Below are 20742 nucleotides of genomic sequence, written 5' to 3'. Positions count from 1 at the left end.
TTTTGTAACGTCTTGCAAGATATCTCTTATGACTATAAACGCTTACCACATTTTAACAATTAAGAAATATAAATGTATGGTTATTTAAAAAATATTTTTTTTTCATAGTACCAAAAGGCCCATTTACACTAGCGGAACTTTGAGCCTAAGAAATGTACGCGGAAGTTGCTAGCTTCACTAAATGGCGAAAATGTTACTCTTTTTTTTTAAACTGAAACTGAATATGTACACATTTAAATAAACAGCCTAACTTATAACATTATTCAAGAGTTTAAGAGTTAAATATTCCCTCATAATACGAAAAAATTGCTGTTTAAAAGCTCTCAAACGAGTCTTCAAATTCGCCTGCGTTTCTTAGCCTCAAAGTTCCGCTAGTGTAAATGGGCCTTAATCGGGCTGGCGAGCACAAACAAAACGGTCGGCGAGCACAAGGTTGGGCACGGCTGTTTTAAGGTATGTAAATTTGCATTCTTTGCATTTCATTTTGGAATACGCTAGCCAATGAAAATCAAGGGATATCTGGCAACACTTTTGCTTCGTTTCGACTGAAGAGTTTGAGCACTGCGCTGTTGCAATCATAGCAATACGAATGATTCTTATCTTCGGATATTTTCATGCCAGAAATATCCAACTACTTCAGCAGTCTGTTTGAGTAGTATGTGTTAATTTGGCAAAGACGTCGTAACGTCCTAAATTAAATCACTTTTCATTTGTAATGACTTATGTACAAAACTCAGAATTTTTAACTGCGTAGTAATCAGTTCTGTGCCTTGGCAAAAGGGACTCTTGAGCAGCTTTCGTGCTTCTGTTCCAGACTCAAATGCAACAGATTGTATCAAGAGTGTGGATTTTTAAGATAGCGTATTTCGCTTTGGTGCCATTTTGTAACTTCAAGTGCTTAAATACTTCATAACTGTTTAAATTTCATATCCGAAATTTGGTGTATTAGTGACAGTGACAATGTGTTGGTACTTGACAGTGACAATATGTTGGTAATTGACAATGACAGTGTATTAGTATTGGTGACAGTGACAAAAGTAATCTGCATGTGCTGCTTCAGCAATTGAATGTTAACTGTCCTTCCAGAGACTCTTTCCACAATCACATCATGACTTTGGGTGAAATCACGGATGATAAAAGGTAAGTGGATTTGAATTTATTACCAAAAAACATTTTGTTACATTATGATGGGTATTTCTGCTCAGGCAATGAATGTAAAAATCAACTGATCTAACTTCCGAAATTCAAATTGGTCATTATATAATATAAATTCAACTGTATGATTACTTTTTTGAGTAATGCGAGTCTTGTTTCTGGAATTACGATGTATTTGAACATGTAAAGAAGTAACTGTTTTGTGATTATGCATGTAAAAGGCCTGCAAAGAAATATCATGCAGGGAATCTTTAATCATAATTGGTTTTTCAATATGAATGTTAACAGTTTGAAACAGTTTTAATTTGGAAGTACAAAATTATATGTAATTTATCCGAATTCAGACATGAATCCGAGGCAGAAGTGTATGGTTGAATAGCTAAATTTCTAACAGAATTATACAAATATAGTTGTGCAAATTTTCATTTATATTCAGAGTTATTTGTGTGGTAAAATCCTAGTATACGGTGCAGCCTTGACGCGATTTTGAAAATTATCGCCAACACCAAAAAAGAACGTCTATATATATATACTATACACTATATACTATGTGTGTATATACATAGTATATACTATGTTTAACTATATATTTTCTATGAATGACCCATTAACTACTCATTGTATATGTCCCGTTTTTACTGCTCATCATAAAGTTGCCAAATCCCGTGTGCACCGGATACTAGGATTAAACCATTTGCCTTAAACATAAAATCCGCAGCATTGTCAATCAAAACGCAATATCAGTGTAATTATAGTGCTTATTATCGTAAATGAGGTTTATTCCAAATTAATCCATACTAAGAGTAATAAAGTTGTTGGAATATGTCAAATACAAAAATCGCTGTCAAGGGCTAGTCTTATTTTATAAAAGGTTAATCTTTGGATTATTGTAACTTGGCGATTTTTTGGCTAAGATTTGGCGACCAACCCTGCTACAGCAACCTGCTAGTTTTGTTTTGGACGCCATTTTGTTTTCACGAAGTAAAGGCATGTTTTTTTTTTTTTTTTTTTTTTTTTTTTCTTAACATTTTTTTCCAACAATCTGCTAGCCGAATTACGCTTATGCTAGAACTTTTATGGAACAAAAGTACTTAATCATGACGAAGATTAAGTGCAAAATTGGAAGAAAGTGCAGAATCGCCCACTGCTTGCCGCGTTTTTAAGAATTGAATAATAAAGCCATGTACACGTCGACCTATTTTCACTTGAAAAAAATATCCCAGAATTGCACAAAAATGCCATTCCGCACACGCTTGACTTTATCCATGTACACATCGACCTATTTTCACTTTAAAAGTCAAAGAAAATTGACAAAAATCCCATTTTTCTTACTGATGTCAAAAGCGCCAACCAAATAAATGGACGATTCTGCACTTTAGCAGCGAAATTGTTTCTAAGTGCTTAATAGCTAAAATCCCGATTGGAATTTTCCGGAAAATGTCACATTACATGTCTCATGATCTCTCATTTCTCTGAGACAAAATAATCAGCGATTCGAACTGTGTACTTCTCAGATTATTGTTAAGTCCTAGCCTAGTAACCTTTACCAAAATTTATCGCCTTACCAAAATGTCGCCAAACTACCTGTTACCATAATCTAAAGATTAGCCGATTTGTTTTAAAAAATGCAATATTTTGAAAATTCATTTAAAATGGTAGTTCAGTAGAAATTAGTTGATCTTTGTACATCCCAAATACTTTGTACAGCTTTAAATCGTCCAAACTATTTTGTATGGCATTTTACGGATGTGCTTCGATTAAATGTAGGCGAATTTAAAACTGGATTGCTTATATTTAAAATCTTTCAGATTTAATTTTTTCTACTATATAAGGCCAGCTAACGTTTTGGAAATGTATACTTATCTATCTTTTAATACTATAAAATATGGCTCCTGTGATAGTAATACAAATTCCTGAAGCTTTGCCACAGAGCGAAAAATCTAATGTGAAATATTTAAAAAGCCGTGTTCACTCTTCAATCCGAAATAAAATTAAAGATCAAATTAAATCTTTCTTAATATTTAAAAGTGTTTTGCATTTCTTATTAACACTGTGAAACTAATGAATTTTCATAATTTTTATGCAAGTTTCCTGAATGTATTTATCAATCTTTATCAGTCGGCTATATGCAGTTCTGCCTAACATAGCAGCTCGCCCAGTATCAGTGAGATACTGTATATTTCCTTGTAGTTGGTAATACAGATGATGACCCAAAATTTCGTGCCAAAATTTTTCGTTTAATGTCAGCTTCTTATTATTGGCGTCAGATTTCTAGAAAATGTGTTAATAGCTGAACATATATTGCTTAGCTAGAATTCCTATTATTTGTATGCCTGTTTTAGATATTTCGTTGTACAATTGCGAGAATGTGTTAATAGGCGAAAAGATATTGCTTGGCAAGAATTCACATTATTTATATGCTTGTTTCAGATGTTTTGATGCACAATCTAGATTTTAACATTTTCTGGGATCTTTATACTCGGAAATAGCTCATATGTTACAGAAAATGTTTAGTTTATGAAATTTACTTTTCAGAAATATCCAAATTCGTAACAAAATGGTTAATGTTTAATTAACTTCATGTTTTGGGTACCAAATGCTATAAGCATATAGCAAATAAAGGCAAGCAATTGTTTAACAAAAGCGTTCATCATTTTCGGAGCTCAAAGATTTGAGCTTCAAGTATTTTATACTTTATTAACTCCTTCTTTTAGTTTTAGAGTAAAAAAGGAAAGATAAATAAAAACAACAAATTTGAAATATACAACGGTTTAATTTATTTTGAGGCTTTATTGTTTTATTTTGAGGCGATAGTTTTATTTCGAGAAAAACTGCCCTCAATAATCACTTTTTACTGAATATAATTTTAATTCGAATATATATTGAAATACTAATTTGAATGTTTTTGTCTTTACCAGTCTTGATAAGGTTGTGAAAATATTTAACTCTGCCCGGCAAATTTTAAACTTACCCCGATTTTACACGGCCTCGCGTGGTGAAGAGTTTAAAGAAAATTTAGTATGTAGATTTTAGGATGTTATGTGTAAGAATACGAGATTTTTTCCGAATAAGCCAAAGAATTCTATAATAGTTCATAGGCACTTCAAAGCGATAGCTTTACAAAATTTAAAATATTGATGTTTAGTAATGTGAAAAGCATTTACAGAAAATAATGCATAGTTATTTAATTCGCCAAATTATCTTCGCTTAGTTTTCTTAGCAAATTGGTTTAAGCAGAGAAATAATCTTACTACATGATTTGATTTTTCAAAATAGGTGAAAGAACTCTATAATGGTTCAAAAGGTAGTTAAAAGTTGCCCTTGATTAATTTTCTTATTAAATTGTTTTACATAATAAACAGAGAAATAATCCGGTAGAAAATTCTTAAATTTTCAGAATAAGTGATGTTTTGAAGGTAGAAAGTTTTGGTTAAACTTAATCCACTCCCGCATATTTGTGTCTATCTGATCCAAACCAGAAAAACGGTTCTGTTAGAGTAACCTAAAAGTTTGAATAACTGATAATTTCATGCATGCTAAGGCCAGAAATGGATATCATCTGATTGATTTCTCTTCATTATTCGAAATACTCTGAAACAGTTATTACTACCTTTTCCTGCAAGGCGAAATTCTCAATTCGCGCATACTGAAAGCAGCAAAAGTCCTCGATCAGAATCACACAAGCAGGGTTCTAATTGGTGAGGGGGAAACTATATGCACTGTTATGAAAGTGTGCTATGGACACACAAATATGGTATACACATAGCATTTGTGTATTATTGCAAACATTTGCTTAGTAGAAATCGCTAAATTTTTCAAATTCGCAAAACTCATAAGATATGAGTATAAAAACACTTCAGTTTTAACGAGCCATGTAACCATCTTTGAAACTATTCTTAAAAACCTTCGCCGCGAAATTCTCACCAGAAGAGAAAAGAAACTAAAGCAACAGCAGGATTATTGAGTGATTTTTCGAAATTGATACCAAATTAAAACGTGAAATATCTATGTAACAAGTTAGTTTCTGCCATTAAATCACTTTCTTTTTTATCAAAAATTTGTCGGCGAAAGTGCAGTATCACCCACTGCTTGGCACGTTTTTAAGAATTGCATATACTCGGTATCCATGTACACATCGACCTATTTTCACTAAAAAAAAAATCCCAGAATTGCACACAAATGGCATCACTCCCTTGACTTTATCCACATACACATCGACCTATTACCGCTTAAAAAGTCAAAGAAAATTGACAAAAAGTAAATTCTTCTTACTCTTGTAAAATGTGCCAAGCAAATAATTGGACGATTTTGCACTTTACCCAATTTGTCAAACTGCACCTTAATACATAAGTACCTATTATATCTATTTTCTACAAATATGTTACATATATAAGAGGTACTCAAAAAAGAATGAGAATAAATTTGTTAAGCTTTAAATCTTCAGATTCTATCAACATAGTCTTTTTCTAAACAGCCTTGTGTTAAACACTTGTCCTACTATGCCTGTGCTTTTGGAACACTTCTTGCTTAAAACAGTCTTATTCAACCTTTAAAACAGCCTTTGATGCATCTAAGCGTAGTCCTGGTAGCTTCGAATTTAAGATAAATTAAAGAGGTACTCTTCTGTTATCCGAACAATGTATGTATCCATGTGCCGTATGTATGTGTATACACACATATGCATAATTACTCACGTACATGAAAACATCAATACATACATGCATATATACCAGATACTTGAAGTTTGTCGTTTATATTTATAGTTATGTATATGTTACCTTGAAAGACCGGAATTGGAGAATATCGACTTTCACCGGAGAATGTCAACATTCACCAAATACGTCGGTGAAAGATCGAATATTTCTTTACATTCTTGTACATTCGCACCCTCACCGGTGTATGTCGACAATCACAGATATGCTCTGGTGTAGGTCGAAAAGAGAGGAGTATATGTACACGCTGCCATTCCAAAAGGAAGTGTTCCACAAATAAAATGCAGTTGTAAAAACAACGGCCTCTTGTGCAGTTCAAAGTGTCATAATAGTTTAAGTTGTTGGAATAAATAAGATTTGAATCACATAATTTGGTAAGTTTATAACTTCTATTAATTTCCATTCTCATTTTGAATGTACTGTGTGTTTTAAGTTCTTATTCCGAGTCTCAAGTGCGTTTTTTCGCGAATGAATTACGGAGAAGGAAATATAATATTCTTATATGTTCAACATTCACCATTAGTACGTACATGGTGAATGTCGACATTCACCGGTGTAAGTCAGAAATAACAGGATTTGGAAAATATTTCGGACATACACCAAGGGACTATGTGAATGTCGACATTCTCCAGATTTCGGTGTTTTACCGTATATATTGATAGTATGTATAAGTTATCTTAAGTATAGTATGTTCCATTAGGTTCTTTAAAGTAATCACTTAATACTAATTAGTAACAGTTGCATATTTAGGGATTCCATGCCCAAAGCCTTTAAAGCATGGTACTGAAAGAAAGAAAGAACAGACATTCCCCGCTGATTTTACAATTTTGGCCTTTTCTTAAGTGAGTGTTTTTTCTGTTCGAGTTCAGGGTGGTAGAGGTAGGTAATCAGCACTCATCAGCAGTAAGGATAGACTTTAAATATGGATCGCTGTGACCCGCATCCAGGTTCTCGACACATATCTACCGACCATTAGATACCTAGCTGTTGTTTATGAGTTGAGTTTACAAACCCAACTAGTATGTCTTATCTCATGTGCAGACGATCATGCTAAATGATACATACGCTGAGATACAAATGTGTACAATATCTGCCAGGTACTTACTTGGCGATCATTTCAAACGATGAAGACGGCTATACAGGGTCATTCTAAAGGGATTTTACAAATTGATGTACTCATCCAGATGAGCAATAATTACCATAGGGTCGCATTCCACTCTGAGAAGCAGAAATGAGGATTATTAGAATTCCAACCTCAACATAAACAGTGTTTGGAGAGCGAATGAACAAGATCAAAGGTTGCACAATGAGTTTAGTTAAAAACTTGCACAAAAAAGTTTGCACAGAACGGGTAAAACCAATAACTTGGCGTTCGAGTGTTAATTCGAGTTCAGACATTGATGGCGAACACTCAAATGCACATCTTTGGTTGGCAAGGACTCAACCTCGCAAATGATTGCAACAATTATCTAATCAAGGGCTGAATACTATCGATTAACTCCATCTTCTACTGTATGCCGAGATCAGCATGAAAAGTCCACGCTGTGTTCATGCTTCGTATCCCATAAAAGGGCTCTTCAAGTAAAATGAGCGCAGTACAGTAAGTCCAGGAGGACAGGATAGAAGATAGAAATAGGGTAAAAAAGTGCTACCTTTTTGGTACTTGATATCCAGGTAGCAGTTTTTCCACATAATAGATAATTTCCCTTTAATAATTTAGATAATTAACTTGTTGCAATCGTTTGCGAGGTTGAGACCTTGCCAACCAAAGATGTGCATTTGAGTGCTTGCCATCAAAGTCTGAGCTAGACACATGGACACTAAGTTATCTATTTTATCCGTTTTGTGCACACTCTGAGAGGTTCTCACTAAGCTGATTGTGCAACGTTTGGTGTATTTCATTCGCTCTCCCAACACTGTTGTAAGTTTAGTTTGGGATTCTAGTATTCATCTTTTCTGCCTCTCAGAGTGGAATGAGATCCTGTGTTCTATGGTAATTATTGCTCACCTGGATGAGTACTATCACCCCCAGTATTTGTAAAAACAAGTTGGAATAACCTTGTATATCCTGCAGTTTGTTCAGTCCACTAACAGGATCACCCAAACTATCTTGCTTTGAAAACGAAATAAGGCCTTCTTTAAATTGTTTAAACCATCGAAATTACATTGATTTTGATAAATATCTTAGCTTTATTCTTGTTGCAATATTTAATTTTTCATAGGTGTTGTAGCATTTCCCATGCACCTCTAGAGGATTTCTGTGTTAATCTTCGAATTATGGTAACTTGGCAATTTTTGGCGAAAATTTGGCGTCCAACCCTGCTACAGCAACCTGCTAGTTTTCTTTTGGACGCCATTTTGTTTTCACGAAGTAAAGGCAAATAGAACTTTTATGGAACAAAAGTGCTTAATCATGACGAAGATTAGGTGCGAAATTGGGAGAAAGTGCAGAATTGCAAACTGCTTACCGCATTTTTAAGAATTGCACATCACGTTATCATCCATGTACACGTCGACCTATTTTCACTTAAAAAAAAATCCCAGAATTGCACAAAAATGGCATTGCGCACACTCGACTTTATCCATGTACACAGCTAAAGTCCTAGCTAGTAACCTTAATCGCCTTACCAAAATGTCGCCAAACTACCTGTTAACATATTCCAAAGATTAGACCTTAGCTTTATCCTTGTTGCTATATTTAATTTTTTCATATGTGTTGTAGCATTTCCCATGCACCTCTAGAGGATTTCTGCAAGAGATGGCAAAACTTCAAGGTTGCATACTGCTCGCTAGAAGCGTATTATTTCTCGTAGGTGAAAAAGAACTGCTCGTATATTTCTGCGTTGTTCCAATTAAAACTCTCGGCGGATTTGCTTACAGTTTTCTCCCTAAGCTAACAGTATCCAAACTATTGCTAAAATATTTCGGTGACTTGTATGTTAAATTTGTTCTCAGTATTTTCTTACTAGACAAATTATTTAAGACTTGCGCAAATTTTTAATTTCATATTGTAGGTGCACTGATAATCTTAGTTGAAATTCCACAGATAAAAAATATATGTAATGAGTTAAATATGAGGCTGGTTGCTGTCAGAATTTGTAACATTTCAAATGGAGCTAAATTTTTAATTTTTTTCAAAAATTGCAGTGTTTGAAATTTATGAAATTTTGAAGACAGTATGTTATAATAAAGCCACTGTATTCCCTTGGAGTCATTTCTAATTTGACGTAAACTTTTTCCTAATATATTATTATTCGAGGTTAACAATTAAAATCCGCCTTTTGAGAGCTGAATTTAAATAAAGTAGCTTCAAGTTTTAGTGCATTTATTATTTAATTTGAAACAAAGAACACTATGCCATACCGATACTTAGGAGAAAAATATTTTCAACTGATAACTACAACAATACTGAAGTGAAATAATTATGCAGAAATTCTACTACTGCCTCCTTGACTAAATTATTTCTTCCTTCCATTCCTCACAGACTGAACAATAAATGTTTTTTCTGCAATCTTGAAATTAAAAAAATTTTAACTGAACAGCATAATTTCAACTCGTATCTGAAGAGATTGTGTTTAAAACACTGCCATTGTTATGCGACTTGTGTTCCTGCAGCTTTGAGGGAGTGCGAAATGTCGAACATCATTTGTTTTATTATTCAAAACTTACGGAACTACGATAAGAACTCGTTTTTAAGTCGAACTCTGTGAACATTACATTTCATCCCCCTCTTCATGTATTTGTTCAAGATAAAATCACATTCTCTCTCTTCTGTATATTTATATCTTACGTGTCATCCATGTATTTGTAAGTTCATTTTATTTTGTGTTGTTTTGTTGTATTTGTTTTCTTTTACTTATCTCTGTAACCCTTGTGTAATAAATACTATGTGGAGCCCAAAGAATTTAAATATTCAATTAAAAAATATATCAATACGAATTTCGAGCGAATGCCGTTTAAAAATTTCAGTTCTGTTAATCTTATTTTGATAATCCCGAATTAAAGAGCTTTAGAAAAAAATTCCGAAACTTTTCCAAAGACAGAATTCTTGCATTATCATTCACGCAAGAAATTGTCAAATTTTTTTCAAGTCAATTGTCTATTTGAGAATCAGCATTTCATACGTTTTTCATCCCGTACTATATAGTATACTTCTTGAAGGAAGCAAGAAAATCAGGGATGTGAGGAAAAGATGGTCTTTATTTTAAAGACATTCAAAAATAAAATTAAATGCCTGAAAATTAAGATTTTCCCTGCTATGCAAATTTTACTGAAATAAGTAAGCTTATCATTTATTTCATTGGTATAAAATTTTAGTTATATTGCGATTCATTTTTAAAAAGAATTCGTGGTGTTCTGTAGCATTAAACAGCAAAGCAATCATCAAATCTGTTGTTCAAAGACTCGCTGCGTAATTTCCAACTAGGAATGTCTTATAACATTGAAAATTAAATGTTTTTGAACAGAATGTTTTGAGTTGTTTTGAACGGTCATTGTGAAACACATCGTGATATAAAATTAGCCGATAAATTATGAATGTGAGGGAAATGAAACATGATGATATGCAAGTGACTTTCCAGCATTTCGGAAGTTTTGTTTCAAGAATACCCGAATGAGTGATTTTTTTTTAAAGAAATTATAAAATAATAAGAAATGCTTTAGAATGCAAAACTGCGTGTTCGTTTTAGTACCTAGTAACTTAGTGTTGAAGGGCCAAATGTAATGAAGGAGATTAAAGTTTTGTAAGAGCCTGAATGCAGGAATTTATATATATATATATTTTTCATACTTCAATAAACAAATGATGGCAATACAAGTACAACAAATTAAATCAAAATTAATAGTTCCACAATTCAAAATATGCATTTTTCTAAGCTTATAACTATAATACTACATAAATATATACTAAAATAAAGTCCCATTTAACCAGAATTTGCTTAAGTAAGAACGAGCAAATGGCATAGAATCAAGTGTTCTAAAACAACGCTTTTGTATTCTTTGGTAATTATCTCAACCACATTGGTAATCGCCAAATTTTCATAAGTCGTCCAACTATGGCCATTATCCTTATAACAATTCTTGACTATATCGATAACTAATAAGTTTGAGTAAACAATTTCGCCCTTTTCGTTGCTGTTCTGGTTGTATTCGAAGCTTTAAAAGCAAACTGCGATATTTTTTGTCTTCAGCCGAATTTTGAAATATGCGTTTGTGTGATTTTGACTGCAAACGAAGAAATTTCGGTAATATTCGTTTTCGAGGGCCGTAAAAAATTGCCAAACTATTGTTGATGCCAATGCTGCCAAACATAATTCCGGCAAGAAAGGAAGTATAATAGTAAATAACTATTTAAGATTGATGTTTTAATTTAGATGAAAGGTTAATTTCATATAATACTTTTTTATTATTATAATGTATATGAAAAAGACTGAATGGAAGCATAAGAGTAAATAACTATTTCAGATCATTATTATAATTTATATAAAAATTGCTAAACATAACTGAATGGATGCCTGCATCGCTATTTCGCTACCGACTTATCGCTAAAGCATAATTTCGTCTCGTTGGTTGTTCAAACGTAATTTTCTATAATGAATAATGCCTTTTCTTTGAAAATAATCTCGGTAAAGTGCAGAATCGCCCACTTATTTGTTTGCCGCTTTTTACAAGGGTAAAAACAATTGGATTTTTGTCAATTTTCTTTTACTTTTTAAGTGAAAATAAGTCGATGCGTACATAGATAAAGTTGAGGGTGTGCGCAGTGCCATTTTTGTGCAATTCTAGGATTTTTAAGTAAAAATGAGTCGATGTGCACATGGATACCGAGTATGTTCAGTTCTTAAAAGTGTCAAGCAGTGGGTACTTTACCCAAAATTCTATTGCCGAGTTTTTGTCATGGGCAATTCCTAAATTGTTAATCCATAGGATATCAAAAAAGGATTTAAAATAAAAAAAATATTTAAAAATTAAACTAGTATTTCAATGGCGTCAATTAAGAAATATAGAACTATATAAGCTTACGCAATCTGAAATCTGCGCGTACGCTAGATTTGGCGCGGTGTTAAATGGGCGCGTTTGCTAGATTTGGCGCTTCTGCGCGTACATTTTCGCTGCAATTGTTTTACGGCCCTCGAAACCGAATAGTACCAAAATTTCTGTGAACGTTTTACAGGAATATATTATTTTGCCATCAAGACGGTGAAAACAAGTTTTGCATTTGATAATTTATTTTGGAAAACAACATTTTTGGAAATGCAACGTGAAAGAGTGTAACAAACACGTCGCATTCGAAGCGGTAATTCGTTCGAGAACGGTCGTCTAGCATTTACAGCCATCAGATTCGTATACTGCCGGAGTAAAGAAATAATGAATGTTAAATTCTGCTCGAAAGAGTTAGAAATGACTTGTAAGACTGGTAGATTAAATAATTTACACACGAATGACACTATTTTGTAAGCAGTTTTATAAATTGTTTTACGGGATAAATATTGAACTAAAATTTAAAATATGTAGCTAATAACATTCATGATATGAAATAAATTTCTTCGATTTGTAATTACCATTCCTTTTCTTCAAAAATTCTCTAAACTGACACCTGGTGGCTGTGATAATACCAAAGTATCCGTTTTTTTAAATGAGAAAAAAAATGTTTTTTTCATTGTATCAGAGCTAAAATACATTATTGTCGTATTATTGGAAAGTGTAAATAATGTCAGAATATAGTGAGTTTTGTCGTTTATATTCATTGAACTTTCATGTGCAGTTATTGTACAGAGGTTGTTCGCACATTTTGTAGACGATTTTGGTAAGCGGTAATAAAAATTCGTTTGCTGCAAAAGAAGTAATTGCAATTGTACTATGTTTTTAAAAGTCAAAATTATCGTCTGTGGCTTGAAAGTTTTGTTTTTATTCAAAAGGGCGAATTTAAAAAAGCAGTGGTTCGAAGGCTACATTTACGCTCTTTCCGAAGAGAAATATGCGATGTTAAAACGTTATCCAAAAACGATGTGAGAGTCATGGTTTTGTGATATCTAAAGCGTCGATAGGTAATATCATCAAAAAGAAGGAAAAAAACGTCAAATTGGAGCCTCAAGTGGGACACAAATTCCAAACAAATATCCAAGGAAAAAACGGACATCTTCGACTATTGCAAAGGTACGTTGTTGAATGTTAAAAGAAAATCCCTTTAGTCAAAGGACAGTTGCAAAATGATTAAAATGCTCGGTGTCCACTGTAAACAAAATGATAAACGTTGATTTAAATCTTAAGAAAGCGAAAAAACGCAATGTGCATTGTCTTCTTCCAAAGCATATCGTTCAACGCAGGACACGCTGCAGAATTCTATATGAGAAACACTTATCCATAGAAAAATGGAAAACAACTGTCACAGTAGATGAAGCATGGTGTATTTAAATGATTGTTTATTATCATATTATCATAAAAGGGGAGAAAAAAATTTAAGTACAGGGTTTAAAGAATCGAAAGAATGTTTTTCTAAGAGATTCATGATTGTTGCTGATTTTTCTTATAATGGCAAGTTAAAAATAAAGAGAGTGCAAAAAAATGTCAAGATTAACTCCAAATACTATCAGGAACATATTTTATCGCCAATTTTTCAGAATGAAATACCATCGCTTTACACACAGTGCCATCCATCTGTGAGACTCCATCAGGACAAAGCTAGCAGTCACACATCAAAATCCACTGTCAATTTCCTAAAAGAAATGAAACAAAAAACTGGTATCAAGGCCATACCCTGCACTGATATCCCTACCAAATCTCCCGACGTGTCAGCTATGGATTTTTGTGCTTTCGGACTTTTAAAAACTGCATTATCCAAACGTTGTCCCAAAACACTAACAGGACTCTGGAAAGCTGTTCGGGAGGAATGGGATACAATATCTCTTCTGCCTATTCAAAAGGCATTATTATCCTGAACATTGTTGTGTCGAAAGATAGTTCAGAATAAGGGATGTCAAATAGAACATTTAAAACACAAGAATTTTATGTAATTTAGTTTTGTAAATACAATATACATCGTCTAAAAAATGCGTGAATAGCCTCTGTATTGATTATCTAATGATAGAGAGTAGCACAAGTCTTCGTAATATTTTGGCAAAAATATTACATTTGATTATCACGTATTTAATTATAAGTATTGTAATGTTTGGAAACGCAACCTTAAAGCGTCTTTATACCAGTTATTTCATATGAATGAAATTTTCGCTGCGTTAAAGCAAGAGTTTAACGTAAGTAAAACATGAACAAATTTTAAATATGTTGAACCTTTTTAACCAAGCCTTTTTGATTAAATATAACTAATTTATCTAAAAAGAAGTCATTCTATAGTACGAGTATTTTATTAATACTGATCTGGAACACCGTATAGTTTTCGCATGTGTTAATAAATACAAGAGCGGCTATTAATTTTCAGGACTGCTCAAATAACACAAGAACACATGATGTGAAAAACGTAACCTTTTAATATGTTTCGATACCCATCTGCCGGAATACGCATCTGTGCTCGGCTGTATAACGTGTGGAAACAACCTTTTCAAGTCCTCTTTCGGAAGTTTCTTCAATGTCGACGTCACATTCATTCTTCTTGATGTCTTCAACATCCCCAAAGAGATGCTTTGATCACAGTTTTGAGTTTGCGAATGTTCCATTGTACTCTCCTGACTTGGTCCCCGCAGACTTATTTTTGTTTCTCAAACTCAAAACTGGCCCACCAGCGGCCGAGCGGTAACGTCGCTGAACACTGGTAGTTCGGTCCGAGGTTCGAATCCCGCGAACGGGCTGGCTGCATGGGCGTTTTCGTGGTTTTCCCCATGTGTAACGTGTATACGAGCCAGTTTCCCTTAGAAAGTCCTCCATGAAGGCATCCCTCCTCTTAGGCAGATAGCCCTAGTGTGCTTGGCCATAATTAAATACCTCACCTCACCAATCTCTAACTTCAGATAAATAGTCATTGAAGTATTTCCGTAATTGTTGTATTTCGTATAAGGTATATGTACCAATAAGAATCACATGATATGCCCTTCCCCCGCTAAACGCGATTCGGAGAGCTGATTGACATTTCCCAACGGTAGTAAATGTAAAGCACTTTTATTATTATTTACGAGTTTCGCCCTAAGGCACTACAAGGAAAGAAGGTATGCCTTCGTGGAGGACTTTCTAAGAGAAACTGTCTCGTATTAATACGTTACACATGGAGAAAACCACGAAAGAGCCCATGCAGCCAGCCTGTTCGCGGAATTCGAACCTCATTACCAGTGTTCAGGGACTCGAGGGATCGAACTTCCAGTGTTCAGGGCCTGAAAGCCCCTCCGCTGAAAGTTCTTTTGCACGACTATCCCACACAGCGTTAACAATGCTAATGATAAAAAACTTGGAAGAAATTGGTTATCTACAGTGGAGGAATAAATTTATTTGAATTCTATTTAATATTAATAAGTATTTCTGTTTAATATTATTAAATTTCTATTTGAACAATATAAATTTATGCAGTAATTTTATTGCAAATAGTGTAAATTAAATTTTTATATAATAAACTAATTCAAATTAGCTTATTTAATAAACAAAAAGTAATTATTACGTAATCTTGTCGCAACGTCAAAAAAAACTAAACTTTGCAATTGTGTTTGAACATTTAATGAAAAAGGATGAATCTTAACTTCAGATACCGAAAGTGAAAGAAAACTAAATGCAATCTGTTTTAGAACGTTCTGTTTGTATTATCAGTTCCAATTCCCCCCTTTTCTTTAATTACAAATCTATTATTTTTTAATGTGCAAAAAGCAGAAAGAATTTACTTAAGTAAAGCATGATAGAATTGTAAATTTAAGAAATAATGGCTCTACTTATCGTTAAATAGCAAAAATTTTAAGATTAAATTTTTGAACTGTTGATTATATGATAAGTAAATATATGAATCTGTTGGAAGTATCAGAGATCGGAATAGGTCAGAGGCGTCAAAACTTCTTACAGCAAGAGAGAAAGCAGAATAATTAAAAGGTCAGTTAAAATTAAAGCTTTCATTAGTAAGTGTAGAAATGCCCAAAAAGCTTGCATCTTTTTTTGTGCTACACGTCGAACACTAAGAAATTACCTACGTAAATTCGTATATGAAGCCAGGAATGCACGGAAAATACTGTATATAAGTAAACAAACTCGTAACTAAATGCTTCGTTCTGTAGCAATCTATCAATAAACCTTTAGAATTTTAGGAAAAGACTATTTTCACTAGTGGTAGTAAATTTTCCTTGTTTGGATGCGTTGACAACGAAACTGTTTGAAGAAAAAGTAGAACGGATCTAAAGCCTAAAATTGTATGTCCGTCGTTGTTTCCGTCGTATGTCCGTCGTTGTTTCCGTTGTTTTCGTCGTTGTATGTCCGTCATGTTTCCGTCGTTATGGGTCAGTTTCATAGAGCATAGCGGTGACAGCATTTTGCTATGGGGTAGTATAAGCTGGAACAGAACGGGTAATTTGATTAAAACTTGGGGGAGTTCTGAATGCGAGAAAATGCATAAAGATATTGCGAGATAATTAATTTCAAAGCATATCAAACTTGGGTATTTAAGATGACTTCTGGTTGAAATAAGATAATGATCCTAAACATGCAGCTGGGATCACAAAAGAATTACTTCCTCTTTGTGGTTTGCCCACCAGCGGCCGAGTGGTAAAGTAGCTGAACACTGGTAGTTCGGTCCGAGGCTCGAATCCCGCGAATGGGCTGGCTGCAAGAGCGTTTTCGTGGTTTTTCCCATGTGTAATGTATATACGAGCCAGTTTCCCTTAGAAAGTCCTCCCCGAAGGCATCCCTCCCCTTAGACAGATAGCCCTCGAGGCTTCGCCATTATCCCCCCCACACACACCTCCTTATGGTTTATACACTGAAAACTCCCCCCCCTTCAATAACCTGATCTCAATTCGATTAGGAATTGGTGGTATATTTTGGATCAAGGAGCTAGAAAACATAAATTGTTAAATAAAAATTAATTCAAAAATATTCTGGGCCCACTAGCGGCCGAGCGGTAAAAGCCGCTGAACACTGGTAGTTCGGTCCGAAGTTCGAATCCCGCGAACGGGCTGGCTGCATGGGCGTTTTCGTGGTTTTCCCCATGTGTAACGTGTATACGAGCCAGTTTCCCTTAGAAAGTCCTCCACGAAGGCATCCCTCCTCTTAGGCAGATAGTTCTCGAGGCTTTGCCATAATCACACTCCTCCTCCTCAAAAATATTCTTTAGAAAACACAAGAAAATATATGATCAGATCTAACCAAAAGGTGAGTAGAATTAACGTCAAGAAGACTACAGGCTATTACAGACAACAATGGGCTTTTACGGAACATTAAATTTTATTTTTAGTATTGCTTTTATTGAATTTTAAGCTACAATTATTTAATTCAAATACATTTTCTCCCTTGAATCTTGATATTTGTACATATCACGATTGTACTTGATATTGACATATCTTGATATTTGTATGTTATGGGTGATAAAAAACCCTCTATTTTTTATTTATACATAAATTATGCGAACTAGTTATTATGGAAGAATTTAAGTTACACTATTTGCAATAAAATTATTGCATACATTTGTATTGTTCAAATACTTTTTTCCGTCGTTTTGGGTCAGTTTCATAATCCGTTGAAATAAAAATATTTAAAAGTCCTTAGTCCTAAACTAAGTTTATTTTTAATTATGATTAATTGCCTCGTTTTCTTTAAATTAACTCAAGTTTGGAAATACGTAATAATTAATTTTAACAATATCTCTTCAAATACAAAATTTACATTCTTACTTATATATATATATATATATATATATATATATATATCTGCATACATGAACACATACATGCATACATACATTTCTGAACCCGGTTCTGATAACAGAACAGTATCAATTTTAGTTCTTATTTGAATAGTCCACATGCATACTTATTGCATATTGTTACTAGGATAATTGCAACTATAATAATTTCTTATCTACTCTGATAATTAGTACTATTGTTACTAAGATAATTGTAGTTATGATAATGTGCATATTGATACTGTGATAATTTCGTATTTACCATGATAATTAGTACTATTGTTACTATGATGATTGTAACTATAATAATGTGCATGGTGTTGCTATAATTTCTTATCTTCAGATTTTCATAGAGTTAGTCTTTAAAATGCTTCTGTTTATAAATTCTGCTGCCATGGCAACAGCAACCCGCCCCTCCTCTTCAACTTTCGAGTTTGATATGCGTTCAAAAAGTGGTGAAGGTATCTTAAATGGCAAAATAGGTGCGTAAAAGTTATCGCATCCTGTAGCAATGGGGAAGTTTGGGTTAGAGAAAGAGAGGAAAAATAGCCATTCGTTTTCAGTGAATGATTGCCTCTCTCCAATATAATGGGATCTCCCTTACCGCTATCCAGAGCTTCCCATTTAAACTTCCTCTCTGCTTATTCTTGGGAACCCCGATGGAAATGCAGCATCAATGAAGTGTGAAAATAGAGGAAAAATGCAAAGTACCAAGATCTCATCAAGGGCTCCGGCTCCTATTGGCCTCTCGTGGTTTTTATCGCCTCCTAAGAAATTCGAAATGAGTTCGAGGAGGAACATTTTCCCACCATTGCTATTCCCCGGTCGAGTTAGATCTACTTTTTCTTGGTTTAATTTATTTGTCTTATCGAATCTGGGGAAAAGATTAGAAAATGTTAAATTTCTATTGGAAAATAAATACATTTATGACATAATATTTACGCATGCGAATCTTACATTGTTGTATAATTTTGTAGAGAATTGTATAATTTTGTAATCTCACTTGCGTAAATTGGGGAAATGAGACACGTTCGGGTACTGTTCTGTTATCAATACCGGGTCTCCAGAAATACATGTGCTCATGTATGCACTATATGTAAGAAATTCAAACTGAGAAGCGTAATGTTCACGATGAAATCCTAAGTCAGACTGAGTAAGTTTTGGTTCATTTTGATTGGACAGTTAATATTGCTCTAAAATTACTATTGGCTGGTTGAGTTTTTAGTTCAATTTACATCATCGTAATTAGTGAGAAACATATTACAGTCTCGAAATGACGCAGTGCAGAGAGGGGTTACTATTTTTAGAATAGAGATGGGGAATTTACGTTGCTAATTTAATATTTCATATATTCTTTATTTTTCTTACATACATACAGGGTGATCAAAAAGTCAGTATAAATTTGAAAACTTAATAAATCACGGAATAATGTAGATAGAGAGGTAAAAATTGATACACATACTTAGAATGACATGGGGTTTTATTAGAAAAGGAACAATTAAAGCAATAATCTGATCAGAAAAGCAATAATTAGCATAACAGATTAAGACAAAACAAAGATGATGTTCTTTACAGGAAATGCTCAATATGTTCACCATCATTCCTCAACATTATCTGTAGTCGAGGAATAATGTTGTGAACAGCACTGTAAAGCATGTCCGGATGCGTCGGATGTTGTCTTTCAGCATCCCTAGAGATGTCGGTCGATCACGATACACTTGCGACTTCAGGTAACCCCAAAGCCAATAATCGCACGGACTGAGGTCTGGGGACCTGGGAGGCCAAGCATGACGAATGTGGCGGCTGAGCACACGATCATCACCAAACGACGCGCGCAAGAGATCTTTCACGCGTCTAGCAATACGGGGTGGAGCGCCATCCTGCATAAAAATCGCACGTTCCAGCAGGTGTTTATCAGCCAGGCTGGGGACGATGCGATTCTGTAACATATCGGCGTACCTCTCACCCGTCGCGGTAGCAGTTACAATACCAGAATCACGCAATTCCTCGAAAAAAGAAGGCCCGATAACAGTATCTTTGAACTTTTGTTTTTGGTTCTAATAAAACCCCATGTCATTCTAAGTATGTGTGTCAATTTTTACCTCTCTATCTACATTATTCCGTGATTTATTAAGTTTTGAAATTTATACTGACTTTTTGATCACCCGGTATATGTACGTACTTAGTATGTATCTGTGTGTGTACACACATACATGCACACATACGTACATTGATATCTGAATCCGGTCCTGGTAACAGAAGAATATCCCGTTTCGTATATTGCACACGTTTATCATTTAGAATATGGAAAACATTTCCAGCAAAGTATAAACACCCAAGTATAGATATTTGACGCATAATTATGCTTTAAAATACATTCACACGTCTTCACTACAGTGCATGCAGTTTTGACTACATTATTTAAGAAATTCGCTGATCATTTTTGTTTTCTTAGTTTCATAACCAACTGTGATGGGGCAATACACAGTTAAGTATGACTCGTATTATGGGTACATTTCCCTCCTCCTTAATTTTTCATGCAATATTGAAATTATTTAGTTTTACACAACAATTATGTTAATTACACTTGCAGAATCGGATATTCCAAAATGTTTATGTTAGAAACTTGTTAAATAACTGTTTTGAAATTTCGGATTCTACGTCACCTCAAATCAGCTAAAATCAGTTTCAAATCAGGTAAAATCTGTTTCAAATCAGCTAAAATCGGTTTCAAATCAGGTAAAATCATGTCTTGCTGTCTTTTATTTTTCTAAAGACGAACAATTAGCATTCAAGGCATCAACATCCGAGCTTCCCCGTGCATTTAAATATTTTAATTAAACACATTAACACGTTTCCTGCCAACCACGAGTTGTAGGACGAAGTTTGTGTTTAGGCGCCAGCTACGAGTTAATTCGTAGAACGATTTTGTTTTACCTACGTCACATACGATCAAACTCGTTGTATTTTCATGTTCTTTGAAGGTATCTAGCTTTAGGGATTAGAAAAAAGCACAACAATTTAGCGCAATACAATAAATTTATTATAATTAATATA

The 20742-nt window shown here is 33.9% G+C and overlaps 1 protein-coding gene across 1 annotated transcript in view; it reads left to right on the top strand.

Annotated features, from left to right (window-relative positions):
• The first annotated feature begins 541 nt into the window (after window positions 1-541).
• Window positions 542-20742, top strand: part of LOC118181021 (uncharacterized) — a 101958-nt gene continuing 81757 nt past the window's right edge. Inside the window, exon 1 of the mRNA XM_035350094.2 lies at window positions 542-1140. Within this exon, the coding sequence (XP_035205985.1) occupies window positions 1109-1140 (32 nt within the window). The 5' untranslated portion in view covers window positions 542-1108. The remainder of the gene's footprint in view (window positions 1141-20742) is intronic.

Source organism: Stegodyphus dumicola, chromosome 1 (genome assembly GCF_044657685.1).
Source record: "Stegodyphus dumicola isolate Sdum_Otavi_A_Nest chromosome 1, ASM4465768v1".
In the NCBI taxonomy this organism is placed as follows: Eukaryota; Metazoa; Arthropoda; class Arachnida; order Araneae; family Eresidae; genus Stegodyphus; species Stegodyphus dumicola.
This window is presented reverse-complemented; position numbering and strand designations above follow the sequence as displayed.